At 45.7% G+C, this 27,355-nt stretch overlaps 6 protein-coding genes across 7 annotated transcripts; 3 read left to right on the top strand and 3 right to left on the bottom strand.

The window, feature by feature from the left end:
- The first annotated feature begins 171 nt into the window (after positions 1–171).
- LOC108110559 lies at positions 172–1,848 on the top strand. Its single transcript, XM_017219650.2, has 3 exons — positions 172–356; positions 784–1,377; positions 1,441–1,848. Exons 1-3 carry the CDS (start codon positions 268–270, stop codon positions 1,706–1,708), a joined length of 951 nt encoding a protein of 316 aa, XP_017075139.1. The 5' UTR covers positions 172–267; the 3' UTR covers positions 1,709–1,848.
- A 126-nt stretch (positions 1,849–1,974) lies between these two features.
- Positions 1,975–8,910, bottom strand: LOC108111058 (epidermal growth factor receptor kinase substrate 8-like protein 2). Its single transcript, XM_017220387.2, has 6 exons — positions 8,597–8,910; positions 4,802–5,207; positions 4,599–4,742; positions 2,689–4,251; positions 2,445–2,624; positions 1,975–2,387 (listed from the first exon to the last, which is right to left on the bottom strand). Exons 2-6 carry the CDS (start codon positions 5,144–5,146, stop codon positions 2,295–2,297), a joined length of 2,325 nt encoding a protein of 774 aa, XP_017075876.1. The 5' UTR covers positions 5,147–5,207; positions 8,597–8,910; the 3' UTR covers positions 1,975–2,294.
- Positions 8,911–9,579: 669 nt separating this feature from the next.
- On the bottom strand, positions 9,580–10,767 carry LOC108110471 (KRR1 small subunit processome component homolog). The gene has a single exon (XM_017219539.2). The coding sequence runs from the start codon at positions 10,673–10,675 to the stop codon at positions 9,641–9,643; it is 1,035 nt and encodes a 344-aa protein (XP_017075028.1). The 5' UTR covers positions 10,676–10,767; the 3' UTR covers positions 9,580–9,640.
- Positions 10,768–10,862: 95 nt separating this feature from the next.
- Positions 10,863–17,622, top strand: LOC108110837 (serine/threonine-protein phosphatase 1 regulatory subunit 10). 2 transcript variants are annotated; one of them, XM_017220077.2, is made up of 6 exons: positions 10,863–10,968; positions 11,750–11,984; positions 12,053–12,150; positions 12,229–12,503; positions 12,660–13,952; positions 15,491–17,622. In XM_017220077.2, exons 2-6 carry the CDS (start codon positions 11,982–11,984, stop codon positions 17,275–17,277), a joined length of 3,456 nt encoding a protein of 1,151 aa, XP_017075566.1. In that variant the 5' UTR covers positions 10,863–10,968; positions 11,750–11,981; the 3' UTR covers positions 17,278–17,622. The 2 variants fall into 2 exon arrangements, with proteins under 2 accessions (XP_017075566.1, XP_017075567.1); XM_017220078.2 differs by having other exon boundaries at positions 10,863–11,683.
- A 438-nt stretch (positions 17,623–18,060) lies between these two features.
- LOC108111197 (peptidyl-prolyl cis-trans isomerase, rhodopsin-specific isozyme) lies at positions 18,061–19,132 on the top strand. The gene is made up of 2 exons (XM_017220592.2): positions 18,061–18,608; positions 18,820–19,132. The coding sequence occupies exons 1-2, from the start codon at positions 18,102–18,104 to the stop codon at positions 19,021–19,023; spliced, it is 711 nt and encodes a 236-aa protein (XP_017076081.1). The 5' UTR covers positions 18,061–18,101; the 3' UTR covers positions 19,024–19,132.
- LOC108110432 lies at positions 19,013–25,912 on the bottom strand. Its single transcript, XM_017219498.2, is given in 16 exon segments — positions 19,013–19,192; positions 19,249–19,630; positions 19,691–20,655; positions 20,724–20,897; positions 20,899–21,774; positions 21,882–22,493; positions 22,548–22,847; positions 22,906–23,462; positions 23,512–23,891; positions 23,952–24,153; positions 24,212–24,847; positions 24,912–25,048; positions 25,139–25,271; positions 25,324–25,534; positions 25,609–25,733; positions 25,795–25,912. Coding segments are annotated over 16 exon segments (5,862 nt in total). The 3' UTR covers positions 19,013–19,138.
- Between the last annotated feature and the right edge of the window lie 1,443 nt (positions 25,913–27,355).

Raw genomic sequence — 27,355 nt, 5'->3', positions numbered from 1 at the left:
ATTCGATTGAACGGGTTGAGCTGTGGATGGGGACGGGACTGGGGGTAACCTTACCACGTCCACGTCCATGTCAAGTTTGCATGCGGCTGCAGGTAATTCCTCATTTCACCCGCCTTTACATAATCACAACAAATAAACGAGGAAAGGCGACGGATGGCGAATCTATTAGCATAAGGGCGCATAAAACGGCGACGTAGCCGGATCCGGCTGGATTCCAATACGGATACGGATTCGTCGAATCAGTTGCAGTGGAACCGTGGAGCCGCGATGAACGTTTGGAAAGCAAAGGTCCTAACGGAAGTACCCTTCGGGCATGTCCTCATCGTCAGTGGACGCGTCAAGCCTCATCCGAATAAGTAAATGTTTTTCAGTTTTGAACACTTTAATCCTTTAAACATATAATAATTAATTAAATAATTATTTTAAAAAACATAAAGACTGTGATTAGTTGGAATAGTTCAATAGATAAACTACTGTTAAAACTAACGATTTCTATTTGATATGCAAATATACTCAAGTGGTTATTGATAAGCCAATAAAGTTTCCTTGCAATAAATAAATAATAAGTAAAAGATTAACAATGCAATAATAATGCAAATATTTGAGCCTAACCATGAACATATGCAATTGCAATTAAATTATATTAAAAAAAGGATTATTAAAATTCGCTTAAAATGTAATTTTTATAAAGAAGATAGAAACTTGTCTGAAAATTCTAGTTTAGTCGATAGTTTAAATCAAATATCTAATTTTGACTAAACTACCCTTTCGACTTACGAATAGAATTTCCCTGGACCTCACGGACAATGTGAACGCGCAGAACGAGAGCGAAACGGTGTTCCTGAAGATCGAGGCGAACTTCCGTGAGGGTCAGATCATTCGCAGCATGTTCCAGCCGGGCGAGGGATGGCAGCAGGAGGAGATCTCAAAGAACTGGAAGTGCGATGGGCCAAAGAATCCACTGCAGCCAGGTCAGAGCTTCACCTTTAGGGTGGCGGTGCTTCAAAGATGCTTTGAGATCTACGTGAACGACCAGTTGTACGGATCCTTTGAGTTCGTGAAGTTCCCCAAGCAGATTAACTACGTGCGGGCTTACGGGGACTTTGAGAAGATCACTCAGTTCCACCACCGCATGCTTTTTCCCCTGGTCTTCCCTAGAACTCTCATGTGTCCGGACAAAGTGGCCTTCCAGAGCGATGTGCCTAGGCGATATGAAACCGGAACCGTGGTGGCCATGGAGTGCATCGCCAAAGGGCCACCGACCACAGAGTTCTCCATCTGTTTCCAGTGCAACGACACTGGGAGGACAGTGCTACGCTTCCACGTAGACTTCGATCGGACTACGGTTTCACGGAGTTACCAGCGCGAAGACAACAGGTAGAATCCAGTCCGCGTCTATATTTTTAGATTTCACGAAATTTCCATTCGAAATTTTTGCAGCTTTGCAATCAGTGACGAGGAGACCGAAGGAGAATTCCCATTTGTGCGGGGAAAGCTTTTCAAGATCGCCTTTGGACTCGGCGATCGCGCCTTCCTGATCGCTGTGAACGGCCAGTACTTCACCTACTACAACTTCCCCGGACGTCCCTTCTCAATCTCCACGCTGAAGTGCTTCACCAACGATGTGGGCGACTTTGCCGTAAGGAGCATGGAATACCACTCCGATTCCCCGCTTCTGGCCCGCGTGGAGAAGTTGTCCATCATCTAAGCGGATGGGTTTCTGGGATCTTCCAAGATCTATTCAAATTTTCGTAGAATGCTCTTTGTTCAATCGTTGGCTTTGATCACCCCACAGCACCAGTTAACTTCTTCTTGTAAGCATCCAAATAAAGCAAAGCAGCTCCCCAAGTATTTGGCATCTTAACTTAATATAAGGCTGTCGATATCCACTGTCTTGGTTAGATAACAGTAAGATATGGATCCTTAGATCCCAACCCCTTTACCCAGTTTCTTAATCACAATACCATAAAGGAATCCTTTGGATATAATTTTATTAAAACAAATTATTGCCGTCGCCTCCCCTACTTCGTCTTGATCAGCATCAACTTAAGCATCCGCATCAGCAGGAGCCACATGCCGCTCAACGGCCCCCATCTGGAGCTCCACTTAGGTTAGTCTTAAGGTTAGTTCTAGTTTGCACACTCCTGCGAGCGAGTGCAAAGTATCGGAGCTAATCCGATCGGATATAGATCAGGACTAGCATCCTAGACAGGACTGCTGATGTCTGTATCTCTTTAATGCTAGATTCTCACTACGAAATATGTGTGTATGTATATAGATATCGTATATCGATCCTAGAAGTAGCGGAACTCGCCCTTCTTGCCCAGATGCTTGCTGCGCATCATGTCGGTGGGGTCCGGCGATCGCTGGTCCATGCCAGGCATATCCTGCGTTAAATCAATTAATATGACTTCCGTTGGATTGGAGCTTCAAGGACTACTCACCCCTGATCGCGATTTGTTACCCGAGCCCGGAGGACCCGTCTGCGGCTGCTGTTGTTGTCCGTAGAACTGGCTTCCATCTCCATCGCCGAAATTAAAGGGGGTGACGATCGTGTGGGGCACGTGGGCCACTTGTCCCCGCATGTTGCGCGCCTTCCACCACTTTCGGGTGTCGTCAAGGATCTAAGGGATAAAAGGATTGGTCATTTGGTTCTACTAAGTTTATCAGAATGGATGCTGGACTTACCTCTAAGTATTCGCCTCGCATCACGCTGAGCTCCTTGTCATTGTTCGCGGTACGTGGATAGGTCACCAGCACAATCTTAGCCCCTGTCGCCTGTAGATCTTCCAACCAAGACTCGAGCATCTGGTCGTCGCTGACATTTGGTGGTCCCCTTCCACCGCCACCCAACTCAGAGGAGGGCCCGGGACCAGCTCCTACTCCGTATCCGTTGCCACCGCGGGAATCCCGCGTGTGCAGATTCTGCAGACCAGCTGTGATGGCGCTGAGGGTGGGTCCAGGTCCTGGTCCATGGCCATGTCCATGTCCCGGTGCTCCGCCTCCTCTGCCCTCAATCGAGTCAAAGGAGAGCTCGCTGCGGGTGTTAAAGTCAGAGGCACTGATGGCTCCCGCCCGATCTCTATCGCGTTCCCTCTCACGCTCTCTTAACCCGTCATTGCCGTGATGGATGGTGTACTTCTCGATGCCCATGGCCATGTTCATCCCATTCCCGGAGTCGTAGTCATCGTATCCACCTCCTCCTCCTCGACCATTCAATGCGGATCCCGCCTGTACCTCGAGCCTGCGCTTGCTCACATGAGCGGGTGGGGAATTTGGTGGCGGTTCCAGCTCGTCGTTGATCAAGTAGTCCGGTGACCACCCGTCGAGGAAAACCGGATGGTAGGACCCCACATCATCCTTCCACTGATCCCGCGGGATAACCCAGGCGTCGCCCAAGGAGCGCCACAGCTCCGTCTCCTTGCTTGTCACACAGTTGATGAGCAGGTTGATGGCCTCTCTGGTGAGAAGGGGATTCACCACGCGAGCCGGCAGCTGGGACTCGTAGTACGTGTCGCTGGAGGCCTCCACAATCAGGGCGAGCGGCGTGAAGAGGAAGTGCACCAGCTCGGGGGCATTGGGATCGTGGATATGCGCCTTCAACTTGGCCAGCAGGTTAAATGACAGCTTAAACTTGGCGAAAATGTCCACAAACTCCTTTTCGTGGGGCGGTCGCGTTCTCAGAGTAAGCAATCCCTCTCCTGGATCCCTTTTTTTGGACTTCCGATTGCGACGGCGCCGCTCGAGTTCTCGGGAAGCAGCAGCCGCGTGTTGAAGGCGGGCTATGAACTTCTCAATATCGTCGAAACAATGATTGAGTACGGCCACATCTCTTTCGTACTTTTCACTAGACGTGGAGCTCGTTTCATCGCGCTCCGCTGCTCCTCCTCCTACTCCTATCCCGCCATGTTCCGAGTCAGTTTCTCCACTGATATGTGCCACATCGTCTCCAGAAACACCAACGCCGGCCCGCATTCCGTACTGCTCCATGCTGCTCCTTTGGTGCAAGTGATGATGGCTTTCACGCTCGCGATCTCGATCCCGCTCCCTCTCGCGATCTACACGCTGCTCCCTGTGCTGGTGCAACTCCACTCGACTGTGCGAGGAGGACGATGAGGTCTTGCTCATCATCATGGCACCGCCTCCGCCGCCCGATTGTGTGGGTGTAGCACCGCGCTGCTGCGTGATCATCTTTCCGCTCCTTAGCTGCTTCAGATCCTCCACCAGGTGAACAGCGGACACGCTTTGTGACTGCAAGGATATAAGCATCAAAGGATTAGAATGACAGACTATGTAAGGCTTTATGGGTCTTTTAAATCTGATTTTGATGTGACTTAATGTATGCCTCCATTACTTTAACTTTCCTTGATTAAATATGTGTCAACGAACACAATCTTTTATCAACTTTTTTTTTGAATTCAAATGTTATTGCAAATAAGCTACTGTAACGGACATAATGACACACTCAATTAAAATGTTATAAAATTGTTGTCTAAAATTTAAATTTTAAATTTAATATCTTTTTGAGTAATTAAATAATACTCAATAACGTTTTTCAAATTTGTTTATGATTTTTACTATTAGAACGTAGAACCTACCTGGAATATGTGCATCTCAGAGCGGGAACCACCGCCTCCGGACACGATAAAGACCAGAATGTTATTGTACAGCTCCATGGCGTCATTGGAGGTGAAGGCGGTTGGCTCCTGGACCAAGGAAGCGGGGAATCTTTCGATGATATTCTGAAAGAGATGGGTCAAAATGAGTTTAAGGTACACAAAATTGAGATCCCTGGTCCTACCCCCGTTTCGTAGTCCATGATTAACACCCACTGGTAGTCCAGGCAGAGCTGCATCTTCTGCGACCAAATACCAGTGGTCTTTTCCAGCTGAAGAAGGCGACGCATTCCGTCCGCCGGATACACAATGCCTGACTCCTTGTTTACCGTGAAGGTTGCCAGGTGTTCCAGAAGGTAGGTGGGCTTATCATGCAAGTCGCTTTCCAGACGCTCCCGCTCCTCGCCGCCTCCACTGCGGTCATCTCCAGAATAGTCTCCTCCTCCGCCTCCTCCATGGGCCCCTCCTCCTCTTAAGCTTCCGCTGCTATTTCCGGCACTTCCGCCTCCATTCGAGTGGTGGTTCACCATGGTTTCTCCCAATTCCACTACAGGCTTTGTTCGACGCCTGAAGCTCTGCCTGAAACTCCGTCTGAAATAAGAATAGAAAAATGTTTAAATATAAAACATTATTGGGCAACATTTTTTAGTATTTGTTTAAATAATTGATGAATTCGAAAATTATTATTACAATTACCGTTTAAATGATGACGCAAGTTGCTTGAACATCAAGGTATGTAGTTGTTCTAAGCCAATTAATTTATCATTATCAAAATCAAGTTGATATAGAATCATAATCATATATATTTGAAATATAATAATAGACAAGTATGCATTGGGTTAATGAAATATGTCTCCATAACTCAGCCGATTTTAGGAAACACGTTTAACTTGAATATAATAACTTTGAAAAGAATTTTAATAAGATCGCAGATTTTTGGTATGCATATGGGGACTGCCATATTAGAGTTTCTCATTGCCACATGACTTTCGAGGTGTGACAGCCCATAGTTCCCAATTCGAAATCTAATAATCCAAAGATACCCATGATCGAGTTTTCACACTGCAACCTTATGATTGCCGGATTCGAAAATGATCTTTTATTATGTGTTAAATCATTGTTCTGTATTTCTTCGGTGCAGCTGAGTCTTAGATTTAGTTAACCCCTATGCATCTGAAGCCCCTCAGCCCCTTAGATATTGCGCAGCCAATCGTCTCTGACTCAGACCGCATTCCACACAGCCACTAGCGTTAACACACACACTCCAAAACGATCAGCACATGGCCGCAATTATTCTCAAACTTTAACATTTCGTTGTTGGCTTGGATCAGCATTGGAATTCAAAAATCGCGCGGCTTCCCCTGTTTCCCTTCTTATCTGATTGTCTTGCCTTTGACTACACAGAAAACAATTTAGGATCGTTTAGAATGGTTGATAGATACCTCGTCAAATTCAGTAATTTGTTTACTGTAGAGCATCGAAATGACTCATTTAATTTAAAAATATTTATCTTAGTAAAATCAACTTTAAATGAATATTTTGTGTAAGTTAAACTTTTTTTTCGACTACTCTACTTCTACTCTGACTAAAAATTATCTTAATTTTTTTTTGTGCAGTCAATGAACACACCTGCAAAAAACACACACAACGTGAAACTGAGATTTGCAAACACACTTCTTCTCGTTCTCTCTCGCTCAAACGGACAGACACTATGTCTCAACCGCTCCCTCGACTCAAGTGACAGCAACAACTTTTCCGCTGTTTTAGGCTGGGCTCAGAAGCCGGCTGCGCAGCTGACGCTAGCAGCGCTGACGCATACCAATCTACACTCAAATAAAAACATTGACTTTATAATATGAGTGATCATCTGTGTATTTATATACTTATGCTTGGTGAGTGACTAATATAAGTTTCATATTTTATAATAAGCTTTCCAAAATGTTTAGATAATAAGTATTATAGTTCCAAATTGAATTAAAAACATTACATTGGTATATTTTTGTTTCTGTGTATCAATCTAGCAGGTGCAGGGTCATTGGACAAGGGGAAGAGGCCTGTGTACTTGCAACAGGTGAAAGAGAAATTGTAGAGGGGGTCAGCCAGAGTGCACTATCTCCAACACGATCTGGCCCAATACGAAATCGCCGTAAACAAACAAGACGAAATGCAAATAAAAAAGAAAACATTGACCCACTACAACCCTGTAAATGTTTTGTTTTTTGTTATGTTGCGTCGCTCTGTTTTATTTTTTGTGGGCTTGCTGTTTATTTTTTTTGTGCAAGCCGCAAATTGCATCATACTTGTGGAATTTGACAGATTTGTGTTTTCGCTCTTTATTTTACAGCAGCTTAGAGGCCAATGACGAAACGCGATAAACATTATCGCACTTGAGTGAAGGCAAAATTTAAACGCTTGCATAAATCCAGTTTTGGAAAAAGTAATGGTTTTAAGTGATTAGATAAGACAGAAACTTCAATAACAGAGCTTACATTTTTAAAATACATATACATATGTATGTACAGAGCACTGCAACTTTATCATCTACATATGCATACACATCTTATACCTAATATTGGTAAAAGGGAATAACTATAGAAAGTTTAATAATATATTATTGAATGGATAAAACGAGGTAAAAAGGTCAGATAAAAAGTAAACTTCGAAGTATTCCCCAACTAAAAATCTTAAGACTTGTGAAAATACTACGTTACTTAATTAAGGGTAAGATAATTAATTGGGGCCTGATAAGCATGAGATGGGAATTAATGTATCAAATAATTCAGACAGCTCGGATTTAGATAAAAAGGCGGCTGCTCACTTGCTGTTTTATCTCGCAATTCTTTTGGTTTACGAACAAATGGCAAAACAACAAATAACAATAGTTGTTTTTGCTGTTCTTTAGGTGGAAACTAGCTTGTTGGGGAGGGAGGGGGACGGCGAGACATCGACACCCTGATCTACACTATTGCTATCTCCCTCAAACGCATTCGTGGCAGGTAGGCTGAAGTCTGTGTGTCTGCCTGTGTGAGTGTGCGCGGCTTGAAAAGGTATTTGTCTCCGTGTCTCCCTCCCTCTTCCCGCCACCCACCACACCCCTCGGCTGTTGCCTGCAACTTTAGTTTTTGACCGACCGCATTTTTTAAGCTTTCTTTTCCACCTGTTTTCCGTTTTCCTCTCTCAGTTTGCGCTGTTGATATTTCACGAGGCTCTCACATACACATTCGCTTCCAAGCCGCACTTACACAGGTGAGGCTTCACAGTAATGTGCGTGAGTGAATATACAGTGCTCACTAGTAATGATGAACCACTAAAGAGTATATGTTTATTATTTATATGAAGGGGAGTGAAGTATTAAAAATAAGAATTTGTACAATTACAACATATTTAACAATACTACATTTACATACTACCCGTATTAGTAGAAGAAATAAATCGTTTATAGTACTGACAATCTTATGTACACTTTTTAGATAAAATAATGTTTAATATTTTTATTTCACATATCACTATTCACTATTTTGAGGTAGCACTGTATGTACAAAAGTGGGAGCGGCGGCAGGTTTCGTATTGATTTTCAATGCTTTTGTTCAATTCATTCACTAATTCACAGACACAGGCTCAATCCGCTATGTATATTATTCTAATTGACCGCATTTTCCGGCGATATGTGTGATATAGTACCTACATATGCACTCCCTTCAAACACACACTATCACTACAGGTATCGATATCTCGTTAGCATTTCGATATCATCCTCTCACCTGGCACATTCTTTTTCTAATTAGCACGAATTCGAATCTCTGTCACGTTTGCTTGGCATTTTAACTAGTTTCGGGTTTATTTTTCGGGTTAGGTTTTAGTTTTTAGCCGTTATGACTGCGATCACTGGAGCATTGTTTTAATTTTAATTCAAACATTAAAAGTAACTGTAGTTCAGCACTTAATCCTCTCTTCCTCTTCGTACTCCTCCTTCTTTTTACCTGTCTTTGCCGTTCGCTCCGTCCTGTTCTGGCCGCCGCTTTGCTGTACTGCTTTCTCGCTCCTCTTCGATTTTTATTTTTAAGACGGCTTTCTTTCGCTTCGTTCTTTTTAATTCTCACAAACCGTATTCTTTTTTGTCGCTTGAGGAAAATAAACGTACAAATAACAATAACCCCGCAACGTCGTTGTTGTTGTTGTGGCTTTCAGTCACCGTTTTTGTTGTTTCTGTCAAACGCACGCGAGCGTCGTCCGCTTTTTAAGCGCGTTTAGTACATGTCAGTACGGTACCAGAAATCGTAGTAACTTGGCTCATTCGATTTTTCGATGGTAAGGCCTTTGAGTTGTTTGTATATTATTGCTTCAAGCCACTTGTTGAGAGAGTGAGAGCGGGATCTCTCCCTCTTTATACACCTGCGGTTGATACAATAGCCACAAATCATAATGATTTTGTTTGAAATCGCACTATTTCAGCAACTCTACTATTACATGTATTAATTCACTGTTCTGTTTTATTTGCATTCTGTACTTCAATAGTGTAGGATATGAGCTTTTAAAAATGGCAATTGAAAATGCCTTTTTCTTTTTATTTTAATTGTTAAAATAAAATTGTTTTCTATAACACATGTTGAGAGTTACATTTCAAGATCTTTGTAAACTACTATTTGAAATGTTGTAAAAATGTAAATTTTTTATAGATGCTGGTGTGCCCAGGTGGTCTTTCTAATGCATAATACATACATTAACAGTTTTATTAAAAGAGAAAGCGCTTCTCTTCTTATTAACTTGACTCACTCGAGATAAGAGAGTGAGATCTCTTTCCCTGTACTTACAGCCGCGGTCGAAATAATAGCCCACACTTTATATTAGTATTAAACTAAGCAAAAATAAAATATCTAAAATTTATGTGAAATTAATATTTCCTTACTAGGCACATATATATTTTGTAATCCAAGGTAAATAAAGTTAAATTTTCATTTCGATATTTTGCTCACAAAATTGTTTTTATTGAATAAACCTACGGCTAATTAAAACTATAAAAACTATCAGCTTCTAGACTTCTTGTTTGCCTTTATTAGCTTGGCCTTGAGAGCTTTGACGTCTACCTTGTTGGGGGAAGACGCTTCCTCCTTCTTGCGATTTGAAGATACGGGTTCCTCCGTGGGCGGTACAAAGTCTTTGTTGCGGCGTTCGTCCTGCCGCTTGGCCGCCTCCTTCTGCTTCTCAGTGCGCTCCTGGTTTCGCTTGGCCTGCTTTTGCTCTTGGTTAAGGAAGTACTCGCCTGAAGCCAACTGTTTGTCCACCTTGCTCTCGGGCTGGCTGGGCGGGAATGGTGTGTATTCCTTCTTTGCCTTCTTCACCTTCGGCTGCTTACGTTTGCTTATGTTTTTGTTCTTGAATTTGGGCAGGAATCTAGACCAATCCTCGTTAGCAAGGCGGGGATCCTTCATTAGTTCCCGCTTGATCATGAGGGCTTTAATATTGTAAATGGGATGCACATTGTTCATGGTCTCCAGGACAATGTCCCTTACTTGCTGGAGGCCCTTATAAGGGCCCAGAGCGGAGACAGTGTTTCCTTGAACTAAAACATAGCAATCGGTGAGCAGTTCAATAGACTTTAAGGTGGCTCCGTTGGGTCCTATTAAACGCTGGCGACGTTTCACGAATTTTTCTTTCTTGTGGACCAGGTTTCCAATTTTTATGATATCACACCCAATGTCGTCCTGTAAGACCCTCTTCGCCTGCTCAAAAGGAACACTCCTGGCCATCAGCTTGATCATATCCCTCGCTTTGATGATGATATAAGGATCCCATGTTTTCCTGCTCGTCTTCACTACCATGCTGCCCTCCATCAGGTCCAATTCCGCCTTCAGATGGTGCTCACTCAAGCACTGTTCCACCAAAGGCCATACTTCCTTGAGATAGCGCTCGCGGTATTTTGGGAATAGCGTGGCAAAAGAGCTCTCCTCCACCATGCCGTGTGGATTGTCCTCCTGCTTGAAGGCCGGTATTTTCATGGCCCAGGCATTGTCCACAGGTTCTGTGCTGATTTTTGTGTCCTCCGTTTCGCTGTCGCTCATTATTTTGGTTTTCTTGGGAGAATAAATCTTATACAGGTAAATATACTTGCACGCTTGTTTTTTAAAGTTGCCAGATCGATGGAAAAAGTTGTGTGACCTAATTAAACCACCATTTTCACTGTGCGGTATTTAAAATCCCTTCTTCTTGGCATTTTTTAAGCAACGAAGTATTTAGGTATAATTTCCAACAGTCAAAGGACGGTCACACGATTTGTTAACATAAGCGAAGCGCACGCAGGAATTTTCGGACAGAGAAAAAGAAAGATCGTCGCAAATAAAATATCTAACAAATTGTAAGGCCTTTAAACAATTGCACTTATATATTTTCTGGTAGACATATTAAATTATTATATCGACCAAAGTGTCTGCGGATAATGCCGCCAGCCGCACAAATTTAGGGGCGTTGACGTGAACGAAAACGGCGTAAAGCCAATTAATTAGCATTATCGAAGGAAATAATCAATACAAAGTGGAAGAAATTGTTGTAGTTTCTATATAAACGCATATATCTCGCATTTCATTTGGTAAAAATTTAATTACGCATTTGTGAAAAATTGTGAAAATCAAAATGGCGTCATTTTTGTGTGCGTGGCAGAGCGCTGCCAACCTTCTGGAGAAAATCGAAACTGAGTAGCTTTCACTTTCTGTTTATCCCAAAAGTCATTTTGGGTTTAATAAAGCAGAAAGCTGAGACTCATTCATACTACAAACGTTCAGGCAATCGCATGTTTTAATTATTCTAAGAAATTGTTTTCTTTTTGGAGAGTGGACAGCACGCGGGGTTGCTCTGGCTTATCGATTACCGATAGCTGCGCTGCATACATTTCCGCATTTCAACAGTGCTTGAAAAAATCGCGAAGAACACGTTTTTCTGCTGCTCTGCAAAACAAGAAATCTCTACGAAGGAGGGGTTGGTTTACTGCCAATTTATAAAATAAAAGAAAATAATATTTCATTTTCTGGCCCCATCAGTCAGAATTTGTTTTATACTCGATGCAAAAGTGAATTGTAGGCTCCTTTTATAGTTATATCTTGATAAATATGTTCTCAGATTGGTGTTTTCTGCTATTCTAGATAACTTTTCAAAGGCTTTCTAAAGCGATTGTTAATGGAATTACGTAATCTGTGGAAATTTATTATCCATTAAATCACGCACACCAACAATACAGCGTCACTATACGCACGCACGTACACATACACACGCACGTGCGCATATGGTCATACCTGCAAGTGGGGGAGAGAGACGGCAATAGTGCTTATAGCGTTGCCAGATTATTTGTCCCCAAACAAAAAAAGAAAAAGGAAAATGGTAAGTTTAACAAAACATTAGCAGCATAGTTTAATCCTAGTTATTTATTTATTATTTTATTTTAACAGCCTCGCATAGTGCCATTGCAATTGCTAAGGTGCCTGCGGGTGCTTTTGGACAACAATGGTGGGATACTAAGCCCAGTGGAGGTGAAGCGCATATCGGGGTAAGTAGGCCAAATAAGAGCGACCTCTAGCGGCTGTTACTAATATATTGTTTTTCCTGTGAACATTTTTCCCCGCAGCTTAATGGCCAAATATTCGAAAAAACTCGTTTCGAAATGTGTTTATGTACAAATACTGAAATCCACGAAGACGGAACTACTGGGAGATTTTATGGCCGTGGGCGGTTGGTCGTTGGTCTACACTTGGCTAAACGACGCAATTAGGGCGATGAACTGGCCATTGGTTCAGGAAATCCTGGAACTGTTGCTCCTCTCCCCCGTAGATGTCAATCGGCTGAAGATAAACTCGGCACCCATTTTGGTCAAGGGTCTTTGCAAGGATGGCGGCAATGAAGGTAAGTTTCGAGTACTTCGGATTTGTTTAGTCCTTTTTCAAGCCTGTTCAGCCTTGATCGTTCTTGTTGAATCCTGTTTCTGCACTGCTTTTAATCCTGCTTACCTATTTTTCTACCTGGGGATTACTAATTGCCTTTTTCGACCCCGTTTTCCAGGTGTTCGCATTTTGGCCAAACGTTTGGTAGAGCAGTGGCTGAAGATTGTGACGGAGAACACAAGTGTGATGCTCCAGCCTGCTGGGGCTCAGAGCACAGCATCTGCTGCTCTCCAGACTTCTGCTGCAGCTGCTGCCGTTCCAATTCCGGATTCAGCTTCCTCTTCAGACAGCACGGATAGTGCCGGCGCACCCGTGACGTATACCATCACTTCAGCGGCTAACAGCAGCAATTCCAATAGCATAACCATCAAATGGAAGCCGGTTGTGGATAAACCAGAAGGCGGAGATGAAACTGACTCCGCAGCAGTCCAAAAAGACGGGGAGGAGCCACAGGAAGATGTTTCTGCGGCCGATATCAGTCTGGGGAAAAAGTCCACTTTAGATGATAGTTGTTCAGCGGCAGAGGTTAAGTCCGGGGAGGACGTTGATAATAAGAAGCATAAGAGCGCCAAAAGCGATAAGAGTAAGCGGTCCGAAAAGGACCGCGAAAAGGATAGGAAGAAGGAGAGTTCCTCGAGTCACAGGTCCTCCTCATCTAGCCATAAGTCCTCCTCTTCATCGTCGTCCTCCTCTTCGAAGAGTAGTTCCTCCAAGAGCTCCTCTTCTTCCTCCTCCCATCGCAGTTCTAGCGATAAGTACAGGGATAAGGACAAGGCTCGTTCCAGTTCCGGCTCCTCTAGTTCAAGCAAGGACCGGGAGCGCAGCAGCAGTTCGTCCTCCTCTTCCTCGAATAAACACAAGTCCTCAAAGTCCTCTTCATCGTCGTCGTCGTCGAGCTCTAGTTCTAGTTCTAGTTCGTCCAAAGATCGTAAAGACAAGTCGACTTCGTCATCGTCCTCATCCTCAAAGCAGGAGAAGGACAAAGATAACAAGCTGATGCCTCCACCCGCAATGGCGCCAGCTGCAGCTTCATCTCCTACTGCTTCATCCAAAGAATCCGAGGCACAGAAGTCTAGGTCCATACCCATCATGTCCAGAAAGGCTTCCATTTCTATAGAGATTCGCCGGGACACTGAAAAGACGGCTACCGTAAAGACGTACCAGTCTAAATTTAGATCGCATGGCCTGACGGAAGAGGCGCCGCCACCTCCATCGCGCAAGGGTCTAAAAAAGCCCACATCGTCGACGACTTCCGCCCCGCCTACTCTGTTGGCAGTACCGCCGCCAATGAAGCGTCTTTCACCCCCGCCCAGGGACTCGCCCACCGAGAAGAAGGCCAAGATCGACATGAACACAATCGCCGGCCATGTGGAGCGGCCCGGAGCCGCCAAGCTGATCGCACCCAAAAAGAGTAAGCATTTGATTTCGAGAAATCCTATTAATGTTCTTTCTTTTCTAATTTTCTTCACAGCCCTGGAGACTTTGGTGGTTTTTGCTTTTGTGTTCGATCGGAGTCGAATATCGTACTCCGCCGTATTATTTGTTGATCTCTCCTCTCAAGGTGTTTAATTTTGCTTGGGGTGGGTCTTAAATTAAAGTGCAGAAGTGGGGCGTTATTGTGGCTATTTAGCATTTTTATGTATAAATTGTTTGCGATTCGAATGGTGTTATCCATGAATCAAGATAGAGTACGGAAGCGCGAGTGCGAGTAGAGGACATTGCCCCCGGATGACGACGGATGATGTTGAGCCCCGAAGTCTGGGCACTGCGCATGCGCTGATACCGAAAACGAAAAGAAATCTGAGGCACAGACGCTGCCGCCGACGCTTGGTGTTAAGTATCCAACTGAAATCTTGAACGTATTTAGCTTAGCTTAGCTATAAGGTATGTAGATTCACTTGGCGACCAGCCCATCTAAAGACTTACAAATAAAATACGGTTATCTCTAGAAAAATACAATTTTTCTATTGAATAAAAAACGCATTGAGCGAAAAAGAAACTAAAACGAAAATATTGACTTGAGCTGGCGGTTCTAGAAGTTTGGTAGGTGGATCTCCACCCCGTGGGCATGAATCCCAGCTGCTTCGCTTTGGCCTCGATTTTGCTGTCGTGCGTCACCGAGGGTCGCCATATTTGTTTGCCTCGTTAGATAAGGGTATCCCCCCGTTTCCCACTCCAAAGGGCAGTGCTACATCACGGTAGATGGGCCACTTCGGCTTAAAGCTGCTTAGTAAGCGTTATCTGATCGCTGTCTATATATATATATTAATATTCATTTGAAGATTAAAGATTCGTTTTTGTGCATTTATAGGCTACTAACTAATATATGACACAAATGTAATCAAGACCTTTCAAATTTGTACATAAGGAAATTGTAACTTATGGATTGCACTTTGACACTTGACAATAATAAAAACCCTGCCATTAACAATTAACTCTTAGTCATTGGTTTTCAATTCTGATAAACAATATATTGATTTGAGGTCTAAAACAATGTAAGAAAATTCTCTTTCAAAAACAAAATTTCTTTTAAATCGATTAAGAAAAAAAAATGTAAATAATATTTTAGGTCAAGTCAACTTTGCACCGATTTCCTATTACATTTTTATCGAATTATTGCAAAATAATTGCTTAAATGATGATCAAAAAACATGATTCTCTTGAGAGCACAAGCTCTTACTGGTTAAATGAAAGATTTTCCACTTTTATAAGAGCTCGTATTTTAATGATTCAGGTTCTGTTAGCCTTTCGTTGTTTACTCAAGTAAAGACCCCCATTATCAACCATTGGATTGTGACATTACTATATCTTTGACCTCGAGTTTGTTTACTTTCCTTAATTTCCAGCAAAAGCAAAAACCACCAATCGGGCATTTCGGAGAAGACTATTAAAACTATTAACCAATTTAAATTACTAGTGCGATTACTTACTTTTCTTTTCCTCTTCTAGTTCAAACCCTGGTGGAGACCAATCTGTTCTCAGATGCCTTGGCCGCCTCTATTGAACCCAAGAAGGTGGTCAAGCGCAAGCGACCGGCGTCTGCGTCATCGCCCACGGACAAGGATGCGCCGCTGGCGCCACTTAAATTCTACCAGGACACCCTAGACGAGTCTAAGAGCGAGGAGAAGTCGGACGACAGCAGCAAGGAAAACGACGATGCTCGATCTGCGTCGCCTGGCAAGGACACAGATGCCGATGACGATGACATTCCCCTTAAGAGAGTAAAGGAGGACATCGAGCAGAAGGTTCAAAAGGAGAAGGCAGCTGCAGGCGAATCTGGCGAAGGGATTACCACTGATGGCGTTGAAGATATTCCCGAGGAGCCAAGAAAACCGGGACCAGGCTGTGGACCCGATGGACCGCCTGGCGTCCTAATGCTGCATCGCCGTAAGGGGCCGAAAAAGAAGCTCACATGGCAGCCGGAGGATAAACTTACCCAGATTCGGTACTTCGAGGTCGATCGATCGGAGCGCGTAAATGTGATGAAACAGACGTTCCTGGAAATGAAGAACATGGAGCGGTTCAGCGAGCGGGATGCTCTAACAATTGCAAGACGAGGGTTCGATGATACCATGGAGCCTCAAATGGAGTGGCGTAATCTAATCGAGGTGGACAATGTGCCTGATCATCCGAATGGAAATCTCTCAAAGCAACGGCAGGTGCAGATGGATAGAGAGGCTACTACGCTAAGAGCTTTATACTTTTCGCCCGACATGATACCCGACACCCCTGCGGAGGCGGAACTGGAGCCGCATTTTGCTCACGACATTCCTGTCATACCCATGGATGATCTAACTGGGAATCCAGATGCCGTCAATGATTATAGTACCTTAGCATGGCCAGAGCCAAAGGGATATGCACCCAGCTCGGTAATCGGATCGAATAACAACGGACCAGCGGATATGGGTTTCAATGACAACATGATGCAGGGAATGGGACCTGGATCGAATATGATGCAAAATCCATTTGATCCCTTCATGGTGCGCATGCCATCTTCAACAGGTATGCCACCATCACCCAATCTAATGCCAAATCAGGTTCCCAACGGACCGCCGCAAATCTGGCAGAATCAAATGGGCCCGGGAGGTGTACCGCCCATGATGAATGGTCCCGGTCCTGGCATGGACATGAACAATATGAACAACATGAACAACATGAACAACATGAACAACATGAATAACATGAATAACATGAACAACATGAATAACATGAACAACATGCCTCCACCGAACTTTATGGGCAATCAGTTTGGCAACCAAGGTCCACCGCCGCCATTCGGAGGTGGCCCACCTGGATTCAATCAATTCCCGCCAATGATGATGAACGGCCCAGGACCAGGACCTGGAATGGGATCCAACGGTCCAGTAATGGGACCCAACGGCCCTATGATGGGACCCAATGGTCCTGTTATGGGACCTAATGGTCCAATGATGAACGGACCACCGAACGGACCTATGATGAACGGACCACCAAACGGAATGGGTCCAATGCAGAACGGAGGAGGACCCAGAAACAACAATAGAAACAAAAATAATGGCGGCGGAAACTGGCGCAGCGGTGGGAACAACTTCCAGGACAACTCCGGCGGCAACTGGCGGTCAGCAGGATCTGGCTCCAACCGAGGAGGAGGAGGAGGAGGCGGTGGAAACACCGGCGTCTGCAAGCAATTCATGCGAGGTCATTGCAACATGGGCAAGAACTGCAAGTACGTGCATCCGCAGAAGAACCGCTTGTAGAACTTAGCCGAATCTTCTGCGGAAGATTCAGTTGTATAGATCTCAGACGCTTAAAGGAGGAACCAAGCCCCAAATGAAGACTGTAGCCAGGTTAGCCGCTGTTAGTTGCCTAATCTAAGTGTATATATGTATTTTCTATATTTTTGTCTATCGCTAAGTTTTTAGTCTAAGACTTGCGTTGAACTCACAACCCCAAGAGGCAGCATATTGTTGCTGTGTACTTATACTGAAGGATCCATTCGAATTTGTATGCCCCTCTTAGCTTAGTCAGGTTATTCATAAAGTTACGTATTTATAAGTTAATAATTAAACAATTAAAGACCAAGTCGTATGATGAAACACAAATATGCTTCCGCTTTTATTAATATTTTCTACTTAAAATTCATTTTAAAATCATTATTTTTGGTTACTGTGTATAACGACATGCTATAATATTTTGGAATAAGGGGTTTTTATGGATGGATGGAAAGGTTGGCTTGACCACATTAAAAAACATAAATATTTAAAATGTGTATAACCATTTTTTGTTTAATTCAAACTATTTAAAAGCGTGTTTAAAAAGTGTTTAATAGATAGTCGACAAGTTTGAATACATCAGAAAAAGATACTCTCTGCCGGGTGCTGAAATCGATTTGTTTTCTGGGGGTATGCCATCATCATGCGCTGCTTGCACTTAACCTGGAACTTCTACGGCTTCCGTTTCCAGGCCCTGCGACCCAGAATTCACAGTTCTCACTTTCTCTAATTTCCACAACCGAGTCTTCGTTTTAGTTTTCTGTATTTCATCAGTGCGTTGAGACCGGAGAACCCCAGTCTGCCACAACATGAAGTGCCTTCAGCTGATAGTCCTGTGCTGCTCTTTTTTGGCCGTTGCCAGTGGTCTGAGTTTCACGGTGACATCGCGGATCTACATGGATGTGAAGCACAACAAGAAGCCGGTGGGCAGAATCACCTTTGGATTATTCGGGAAGTTGGCTCCCAAAACTGTGGCAAATTTCCGACACCTTTGCCTGCGCGGTGTGAATGGCACCAGCTACGTTGGTTCCCGATTCCACCGCGTGGTGGACCGCTTTCTTGTCCAAGGTGGCGATATCCTCAATGGAGACGGAACTGGCTCCATTAGCATCTACGGGGAGTACTTCCCAGACGAGGATAAGGCCTTGGCCGTGGAGCACAATAGGCCGGGTTACTTGGGCATGGCCAATCGTGGTCCGGATACTAATGGATGCCAGTTCTATGTGACAACAGTGGGCGCGAAATGGCTGGACGGGAAGCACACCGTATTTGGCAAGGTTCTGGAGGGAATGGAAACTATCTACGCTATCGAGGATGTGAGTACTCTTGTCAACAATGTTTCCTTTACATAAAAATATAAAACATAACAGAGGCTTATATTGACTATTAAATGTTGAAAAAAAAGGTAAAAATATAATAAAAAATATACGAGTATATAAAAATAAATGAAATACCATCATCAACGTAAAGCTCAAGAAAACACCCAAAAATGAAAATTTGTCACCCTATTTCCTGCTTCCATTCAAGGTTAAAACGGACACCGACGACTTCCCGGTGGAGCCTGTGGTTATCTCAAACTGCGGGGAGATTCCTACGGAACAGTTCGAATTCTACCCGGACGACTTCAACATTCTCGGATGGATCAAAGCGGCTGGTCTGCCCGTCACCAGCTCCTTCTGCGTGCTGCTCATCTTCCACTACTTTTTCCGCCAGCTTAACATGTATTGCTGAGGGCTTTCGCCTCTCCCAAAGTATAAGCTTTATTACTGCACATAAGACTAAGAAAACCCACCCATCCACTCCGAACTAAACCCCACAATAAATGCATATAAAATTTCAAGACTTTTTAGGACACGAGGACGCCTTTCAGTAGGACAGGAAGCGTAGGACCCATGTGCAGCTGCGGTTTCGGGATTATAGTTAAATATTTATAAAGATTAGGTCAAAGTTACTCACATCTATGAAGAGGTAGTCCTCCACAAGCTGGTCCTTCTCATAGAAACGCGACTCTGGCTTGAAGAATCCGACCATAGTCACGTCCACCCCGGAATAGTTGGACAAGCAGCCCGAGAAGATCTTAGCCAGGGTGAAGTGGTGCTTGTGGTCCGGATAAACTGAGGGATTCAGGCTGTTGTAATACTCCTCGATCAAACGACGATCCTTCGGCGCCAGATCTCGCTGGTGCTTGACCAATGTGTCCAAGTCAAAGGAGTGGGCGTGTTTCAGCTTTGGATCCTGCTCCGCGTCCAGCAGGCGCTCAAACATGTTCCTGTACTTGTCCTTGAAGTACTCGAGCGCCGTGCACTTCTCAGCCCAGAATGAGAATTTTTTATCGGCACTAAGGTTAGGAATTTAAAGGTTACCCTATTAAGAAGCAACCTCCCTGACCATTACTTACTGCCTGGCATCTGTCACATTGAAATCCACATAGAGGCCCGGAATCCTAACAGCAGTGCGAGCAGCCGCAATAAGTTTTCCAGGACCAAAGAAGTGCAGCTGGATCTTGAAGCGCCGAATGGTGTTCCTATGCAAGGAACCCAAGTCCAGGATGAATCCGTGTTGCTGGCATGGAATGGGTTGAACGGTGAAGTGCTTGACCATCGCAGGCTGCCTGAGGCCCGGCGCCTTGTGCATCTTCTGGTAGGTCTGATAGACCTGCTGATGCACCGCGTACAACTCAGGCTTGGAGCGGAGCTGCTTTAAATACCTCTCCGCCAGAATCAGTTGCCTCAGGACAGTGGCATGTGGCAGTTCCTGGTTATTGTTTACCATCACGTAGGTGTGGACCATACGGAAGAGCTGCAAGTCGTGCAGTTTTTTGCGCTCGGAAGACATTTCTTCCTCCGAGGATGACAGCATAGAAAAATCCTCGCTTATGGATGGATAATCCTCCACTTGGTTCTCCTTCTCCTCCCCTCCTGCAGGTTTCGACTCTTCATCCACCTCGGTAATCGATCGAAAGATCTCATAGTGGTAGATCTTCTGCAACATTCTGTACTCCTCCTCCACTTCCAGAGCATCCAAGGGAGTGCTGGGCAGTGAGGATGTCATCTCCAGCATGGGCAGCACTCCCTGTCCCCGTAGGCAGAAGTGGTTGGAGTCACTGTTGTTGATCATCGCTCCAAAAGTATGTCGAAAGCTCTCGCTAAACCCGAGGATGCCCTTCACCCGGATCTGATCCGCTCCGTGCGGATCCAGGTGCATCAGATCGCTGGTCATCATCTTGCAGTAGCCGTCTACCAGACGCTTCTCCTGTGGTTGCTCCTTTGGTGGCGGGTTCTTCATCTCGACCACAACTAGTTGGAGCGGATACTTGGTCATGTTGGTGACACGCACCGTCGTATCGTAAGACTCGTACCAGGGCTACATTGTGGATAAAGGTTGGTATATTGAAGGCTCTCAAAAAGATTATACTTTAAGGCTATACTCACCTTGACACCCATGTAGATGCTGTCCTTGTGGAACTTTATCTTCTGCGGCAGATTGACCAGCGTGACAGTGAACCGCTGACTTCGTCCGCCCAGGAGGGACAACTCGAAAACGGCCCGCATCTCGCGGTTCCGCCGAATGTGTGGCAGGTAGAGCTTGCACTCCAGATCTGCGGCCCTCCACGATGCCCCTCTTCTCGTAGAAGTAGATGTACCGACTGGCAAAGCAATACTCGGAGGAAGGATCTGACCACCTTTCACTGGATTCGATGTGCAGGCGGTTGAGGATGTCGGAGATGGTTTCCCGCACGACACTCGATGAGCTTTGATCCCTGTCCTCCTCATCGTCGAGGGGATCCTTCGGCGGAAAGAGCAATGGCCGGTGCCTTAAATCCATTTCGTTGATCACCTCCTCCAGGATTTCCAGAATAAAATCACCATTTTCCTGAAATCGACGGAACTGACAGAGACACTCCTGGTATCTTTTGGTCATGTTTGGCTGATCCTCGCAGCTAAAATCGTATTCCAGCATGCGCAGAAGCTCAGATAGGATTTCCGCAGCAATGCCTTCCGGATCATCCTCGTCACCGATATACATCTCGGTGGTCTCCAACCTCCTCCACTTGAAATCGGCTGGCATGCAACCTTGGTTGACCAGATTGATGCTACTATCGTACGGCTTGCCCCGATCGAAGAGGACTAGATCCGGCTGCAGGATCACCACATCCGGCACCATAACGGCCACGCGCAGTGGGAGGGACTTTAACTGCTTCCCCAAAGCCATCACATTGATTCGACCTTCGAGCTGGCGACAGAAAGGTTGCTTCAGGGCTCCTCTGTTGAGGATCACGAAGATATCCTTTCGTTCCACACTCTTCAAACTGATCTGCAACTCTTTCTCGTAGGAGTCCTCGTAGAACTCCTTGATTTTGAAGGGGCCGATCACCTGGAGTGTAACATTATGGACGGGATTCGAACAGGGATTCACCAGAAGAGGCGTCTCCACATAAGATCGTTCCTTTAGGGGTTCACAGCGCTTGTAGTTAAAGTTCACCTTCGGGTATTAATAGATTTATCGATTAAATGAGAGAAATCTTTTTTAGGACTTAACATCCTTAAATTAATTAGATTAACTTAGATATTAAATAAACAAGTGCACACCTGTTTGGGGTTCCAAAGGAGCTGGCAGTCCATAAAGTCTGCGGATGCTCTGACCCGTATGATGTGCTTGCGTTGTGGGTACTTTTGGTCGATGACCTGCAGCAGGAAGTCGCCGGTGGCATGTCCCTCAACATACGAGCTGGCCAGGATGTCCAGCTGACTTTCGCAACTGGGCGACATGAAGATGTTTTTCGGCTCCATGTCGAATCGGGAGGTCAGAGCGTTGGTGGAGCAGGCGGATGTTGTATTGGCGCCCGGCCCATAGGTGTTCAACCGAATGATTAAAATGCGGTACGAGCGGTGGCCTTTGTTAATCACCCGGATTGGGAAGCGGTGCTGGTAGATGCCATCCTGGAACTGCTCCTTGGTGTCGGTGAACAGCAGCCCTGCGTAGAAGCCCTGTCGGATATCGGGCTCGAAATAGAGAGGCACGCCCTCGACCAGGAAAGTGATGGGAAGCATCATCACATTGTCGAACTGCAGGTCGATGTACAGGATGTTCTGGTACAGATCGGGGTCGGTGAACATCGACACCAGGGAGGTGTACGTGCTCTGTCCCGTAGGTGCCAAAGATCCGCCCCGCAATGTCAGATACTGGAATTCTATATCTTTCTAAGGAAGAGGATTCAAATAGTCAGTCTGGGTCTTAAAATCCGAGCAGCTTACCAGTCTCATGCTGAGCTTGGTGTGTGTGGGCGTATAGTTGTCGATGTAGAAGTGCACCACGCTCTTCTCGTAGACCTGCAGGCGCTGGTGGACGTACGACGGATTTACCCGGATCTCCGTGGGCAGTACGTTGGCAAACAGGTGAAAGGCGTACGGCCGGTTGGCGCCCACGATCTTCACCAGACCCGATAGCCGGGTACTGCCCAGCGAGCGGAAGGTGACCGCGCACTGGGCAGTTATGTCCACTCCACCGTCAACGAAGAACTTCCAAGTGCCGTCGCGAAAGGACATGTCGGTGGGCTGTTAAGGTGTTAAATAAAGGAAGGTTGAGGACGCATAGGCGACTCCTTGTACTTACAATGACGTCGTAGTGAATAAAGGCGCCGATAATGGAGCGGTTCGAGAATGTCATCTCAAAGTCGTAATCCTCTCCAGCGTAAATGATGCGCTGCGAGAGGTCCACCAAATTGGACCATACAATATCGGGAACGACGCAGTTGTACTCAAACCAGAGCTTTGAGCAGAGGAACTCCGACTTGATGAGACTCTTCATGATGGGGTGATCATCGCTGGAGTCCAAAGAAGGTGGCGGGATGGCTGGACAGATGCGCACGGACAGCGATCGATGGAAGTAGCCAACCTTGTTCGGCACCAGCAGGATGGTGATGCTGCGACCAGTGTTCGGACGCAGGTAGATTATCTCATTGTCGCAGAACACCTCCCGTGGATCGCTGGGCACGGCGTTCCAGTCCATGAATATGTAGTTGCTGTGCTTGGTAAACACCGAGAAGTACTTGGTGTTGAGCAGGCCCAGCATCGCTTCCTGGATAACTCTGCGATCGGTCTCCGACTTGTCGAAGATCTTCTGCTTCTTCAGGCTGGTCAGCAGATGGGCAGCCATCTGAGGAATGGGTTCTATGTGGGAATTAGGTGGAGTTCTGTATAATAGCAATCTACGGCTCACCCATAACTTCCTCTTCAAACTCCATACTGTATGTGGACTCGCTCATCTTGACGGACTGAAAGGACATAGCTTCTGACTCCGTGATCGTGAGGCGGACTTCCTTACTTTCAATCGTCTCCTGGGACTGCAAATCCTCGTGTACCTGCTGGAGATGTTTTATGGGATCCCTCACTGTTATGGGCAGCATTTCCGTGGAGCTGCGTATGTTGAGGACCAACGGCGTTTCCTCGCCATCGTCGGTGGGTTTCACCTGCAGCGTTATGGGCACAGCAAGGGGATTCATCAGCAGCATGTACCGCTTCTGGGGCACTGCCATCGGAATACTCCCGAACTCCACCAGTTGGGGGAAGGTGCGTAGCTGGACGGGCTGACCTGTACCCCTGTAGGAGATCATTATGGTTGGAGAAGAGCAGTTCGGGGTCAGCCTTCTTAATAGTTACTTTAGGGTGATCTTGTAGTGGCCTCCATTCTCCACCTTGAAGCGCAGCGTGTTCGTGAAACGGGAGGGAAACAAGGAGTAGAAGGACATGTTGAAGATGCCGCGGGTGCAAGGCTCCAGGACGAATCCTTCTACGGGCGTGATGCGGATACCGGCCGCATCAGGTTCCGAACAATCTGTGTACACGACCTTGGCAGGCACATCTTTGGGGTAAGCCGTGGAAATCAAGCAAGGTTTATACAATTTAAATCGCATTCTCACCATCAGAGTTGAGTACTTTGATCTGGGCGCAGTGCTCCTCGCCAAGATAGATCTTCCGGAAGTCAATCACCTTCGGATGGAACTCCACCTCGATGCCCCCGATCAAGCCAGACAGGATGACGTTGTGCGATTCGATGCAATCCTCGACGTCGCTGAAGCAAAATGAGACTCGAGTGCGCTGGAAGTACGGAGGATCCGCGTCCTCTGGAAACGGACTTTCGGCGTCGTAGCTCGGCCGGAAGATCAGTTTAATGTCTTCCGAAACTCCAGCCAAGATCCTGTTGGGCACTGTAAAGTCAAAGTGCTTGACGGCATTTGCATCAATCAGGACGTCCTGCACACTCGTCTGCTCCTCGAAGTCGTAGAGCAGAACGCTGTGCATGCTGACGGCATCGTCGATCAGCTTGTTCGAAAGTCTATCCTCCTTATCGAGGGCAAAGGGTTCCGTCACTGTGGCCTGTGGCTCCGAGTGAAAGTCCCCGTTGACGAACACCTCGTGCGGACTCTCGTTGCACACGGTCACCGTGCGCACTTCCTCGCGCGAGAACTTGGTCATCCCGAAGGCCACGCTGCCCACACTCAGGTGCACTCCCATTGACTTGGGCGTGAAAACAAACATCACCGGCTTGGGGGGCACTGCGAAGGGTAGGAATAGGGGACAGGTTGTTGTTCCATATCTACAGCAGAGAAGGATACCTACAAACTCCAAACTTAACGTTGAAAAATCCTCTGTAGACATTTAGCTTCTGCGGGTGGATGATCAGGAGGAGCTTCGCGTAATCCCTGGGCGGCAGCAGGTCCTTGTTGTTGTCATTGATGTCTAGCCCACGATTGGTACTGGGAAATAGGAGTAATAGCGGAAATAATTACATAAACCATATATCCTTCGAGAAGGATCCTTGCAGAAGGATGCGATGTGCTGCTTACTTTCTGTAACGCACTCTGACGAGATCTTTGGTGGGATTGTAGATGATCATCTCGTAGTGCGTCTTGTTTCCGGGAACACAGCTGGGAAAGGTGACAGTGTCGCTGATCGAGGGAAACTTCAGCTTGTCCAGAACTGCGGAGGAGTACGATTAGACTTCGGGCCCATTACGATCCCATTCGAATACCAATTATGGGCACTTGAAAGATGATATTAGGGTGGTAGCACTCGATCAGGATGTGGCGTCGGCGGTTGATATCCCGCTTGGAAGTCGCCCGGATCCAGATCTTCACCTCCAGGGTCTCATCGGTGTCCAAGTAGCGATGAAGGTCCAGTTCTGCTATGGAAATGGAGGTGTCTTCGGGACTGTCGGTGGTCACATTGACCAAGCGGGGAAACTATGGAAGGAAGGGATGTTATTGTTATTGTATTTTGATATATAAACTATTATTATCCTAAGTTTCCTACTCACTACTCCGGTGTTCTTGATATTAAGGGTCAGGCCGTACGTGTTGTTGACCTTGAAGCCCTTTTGGTGGACCATCATGCGTGGCATGATGTGCAGAGAGTCCACCAAGTTCGAGTACTCACTGTAGTCTGCAATGGAAAGGGACAGGAAGTCACTCAAATACCCCGCAATGATACCCTGTAAGCTTACATTCTCTGGCGACGCAGCATTGGAATTGGCGCCTTGACTTCCTAACGGGTACTGAATGTTTTCGATCCTTGGAGTTTTTTCTATCGCTTGCCGCCGCGTTCTGTCTCGGCTCGGACATTATGGCTTATAATGTGTTCCCTGGATTTCCCAAAAGCTATATAAAATATAATCTATTATTTCGAACGAATTTGACACAAATTCAAAGGGCAATGCTCACCACTGTCTGCTTGTGATGTTTTTCTAACAAGGTGGCAACATTTCGGTTTGCTGTTCACCACAGTGACTGCTTGTTGTACCTTTGGCAAGCAGTGTAACAATGCAGCTAAGCAGTGGAATGGTTGAGTATAATAAATGTAAGTCAAGCAGTGAAAATACGGGTTTAATTTTGGCCAAGCAGTGCAAAGAGAGGTTTAATTAAGATTTTCTTTTGCTAATTAAATGCGGTTTGTCTGGAATATCGCTTCTTTATACCTTCCAATCAGTGGGGCTTTGCTTTTAGTTGCCTTTCCAGAGCCGTTGTTTTGGCAAAACAATTTCAATTTGGCAAAACCCAACGCAGCATGGCCACCGCAAAATGTCGAACGTGTTGCAGCCTCTTCTTTCGGCTTGACCTCAACCGCAGTTCCATCGTGCACTGCGAGAAAAGTGTTGGTTCTAAAATGCAGCATTTCATTTAGCCTTCGACAGGGATTATATGTTTTAACCTTTAATTAATCAATTTAAAGCATTTTTATGTTACTTTTAAATAAAAAATTATAATTTAAGATTTATTATTTTAGGAGATGAAAAGTCATAGTTATTTCTCTCTGTGCAAAACCAAGGCAATCCCAACCGCAGAAGCTGCCAATGCCCAACAAAGTCCGGCTGCTTGCCTTATTTATTTGCTGGTCCGTTCGAAGGATGCCGCCGTCGTCCCGGCTCTGCACTTGGCAAAAAGGACATTTCGTCCTTTTGTGCAAAATTAATGATATGGGCGAGGAGGAACGGACTTCGGCCTGGCATTTGTGCGGTTGCGATGGCCTCCGCCGTCCTATTGCCATTTTTATTGTCAACGGGGCCCCCGAAACTTGAGATAAAAATTTGCCGGAAAACCAAGCGACCGCAAAACCGTACAAAGAAAATTGAAAGGAGGTCCTGTGTATGTGGAATGTGGAATTTGCATGTGTGCTGCTGCGTCCAGTCTATCCTATCCTCGTGGCCATTGTTTGTTCGTCCAGCCCACTTGTGTTATCGCCGGCAAAGCGCTTATAAATCACGGCACTTCACATGCAAGGACCTCGAACCTCGAACCACGGACACGGACACGGACTTTGGACACACGGACACACAGAAGATAGCTGATGACCAACTGGATGCCGAAAATTGCAGCATCCTTCAGAAGATTGGCAGGCAGTCGGTGGTCCGTGGTCCGTAGCTCATTCCCGGGACATGCTGTTGCTTTGATGGAAAACAATTGCCAGGACTCACTGGCAGGACATCGAGCATCGCTCTCTCATCATGGTTGAATTGGCGCTTTTATTGAGTACAAATTGGATGCCATAATGATGACAAAGAGCCAACG

Source organism: Drosophila eugracilis, unplaced genomic scaffold, assembly GCF_018153835.1.
Source record: "Drosophila eugracilis isolate 14026-0451.02 unplaced genomic scaffold, ASM1815383v1 contig_2152, whole genome shotgun sequence".
Lineage (NCBI taxonomy): Eukaryota > Metazoa > Arthropoda > Insecta > Diptera > Drosophilidae > Drosophila > Drosophila eugracilis.
The sequence above is the reverse complement of the archived record's forward strand: the minus strand, read 5'-3'. Positions and strand labels throughout refer to the sequence as shown.

What these genes read in the sequence shown, in the direction of transcription:
- LOC108111197 (XM_017220592.2), top strand. Translation starts at nt 18,102, where the DNA reads ATGAAGTGCCTTCAGCTGATAGTCCTGTGCTGCTCTTTTTTGGCCGTT. An exon ending in CTATCTACGCTATCGAGGAT is followed by an intron (nt 18,609 to 18,819) that starts GTGAGTACTCTT and finishes CTTCCATTCAAG; the next exon opens with GTTAAAACGGACACCGACGA.
- LOC108111058 (XM_017220387.2), bottom strand. Translation starts at nt 5,146, where the DNA reads ATGGTGAACCACCACTCGAATGGAGGCGGAAGTGCCGGAAATAGCAGC. An exon ending in TCATGGACTACGAAACGGGG is followed by an intron (nt 4,743 to 4,801) that starts GTAGGACCAGGG and finishes CATCTCTTTCAG; the next exon opens with AATATCATCGAAAGATTCCC. An exon ending in GTAACAAATCGCGATCAGGG is followed by an intron (nt 2,388 to 2,444) that starts GTGAGTAGTCCT and finishes GATTTAACGCAG; the next exon opens with GATATGCCTGGCATGGACCA.
- LOC108110471 (XM_017219539.2), bottom strand. Translation starts at nt 10,675, where the DNA reads ATGAGCGACAGCGAAACGGAGGACACAAAAATCAGCACAGAACCTGTG.
- LOC108110559 (XM_017219650.2), top strand. Translation starts at nt 268, where the DNA reads ATGAACGTTTGGAAAGCAAAGGTCCTAACGGAAGTACCCTTCGGGCAT. An exon ending in GTCAAGCCTCATCCGAATAA is followed by an intron (nt 357 to 783) that starts GTAAATGTTTTT and finishes ACTTACGAATAG; the next exon opens with AATTTCCCTGGACCTCACGG. An exon ending in TACCAGCGCGAAGACAACAG is followed by an intron (nt 1,378 to 1,440) that starts GTAGAATCCAGT and finishes AAATTTTTGCAG; the next exon opens with CTTTGCAATCAGTGACGAGG.
- LOC108110837 (XM_017220077.2), top strand. An exon ending in GAGGTGAAGCGCATATCGGG is followed by an intron (nt 12,151 to 12,228) that starts GTAAGTAGGCCA and finishes TTTTCCCCGCAG; the next exon opens with CTTAATGGCCAAATATTCGA. An exon ending in CAAGGATGGCGGCAATGAAG is followed by an intron (nt 12,504 to 12,659) that starts GTAAGTTTCGAG and finishes CCCGTTTTCCAG; the next exon opens with GTGTTCGCATTTTGGCCAAA.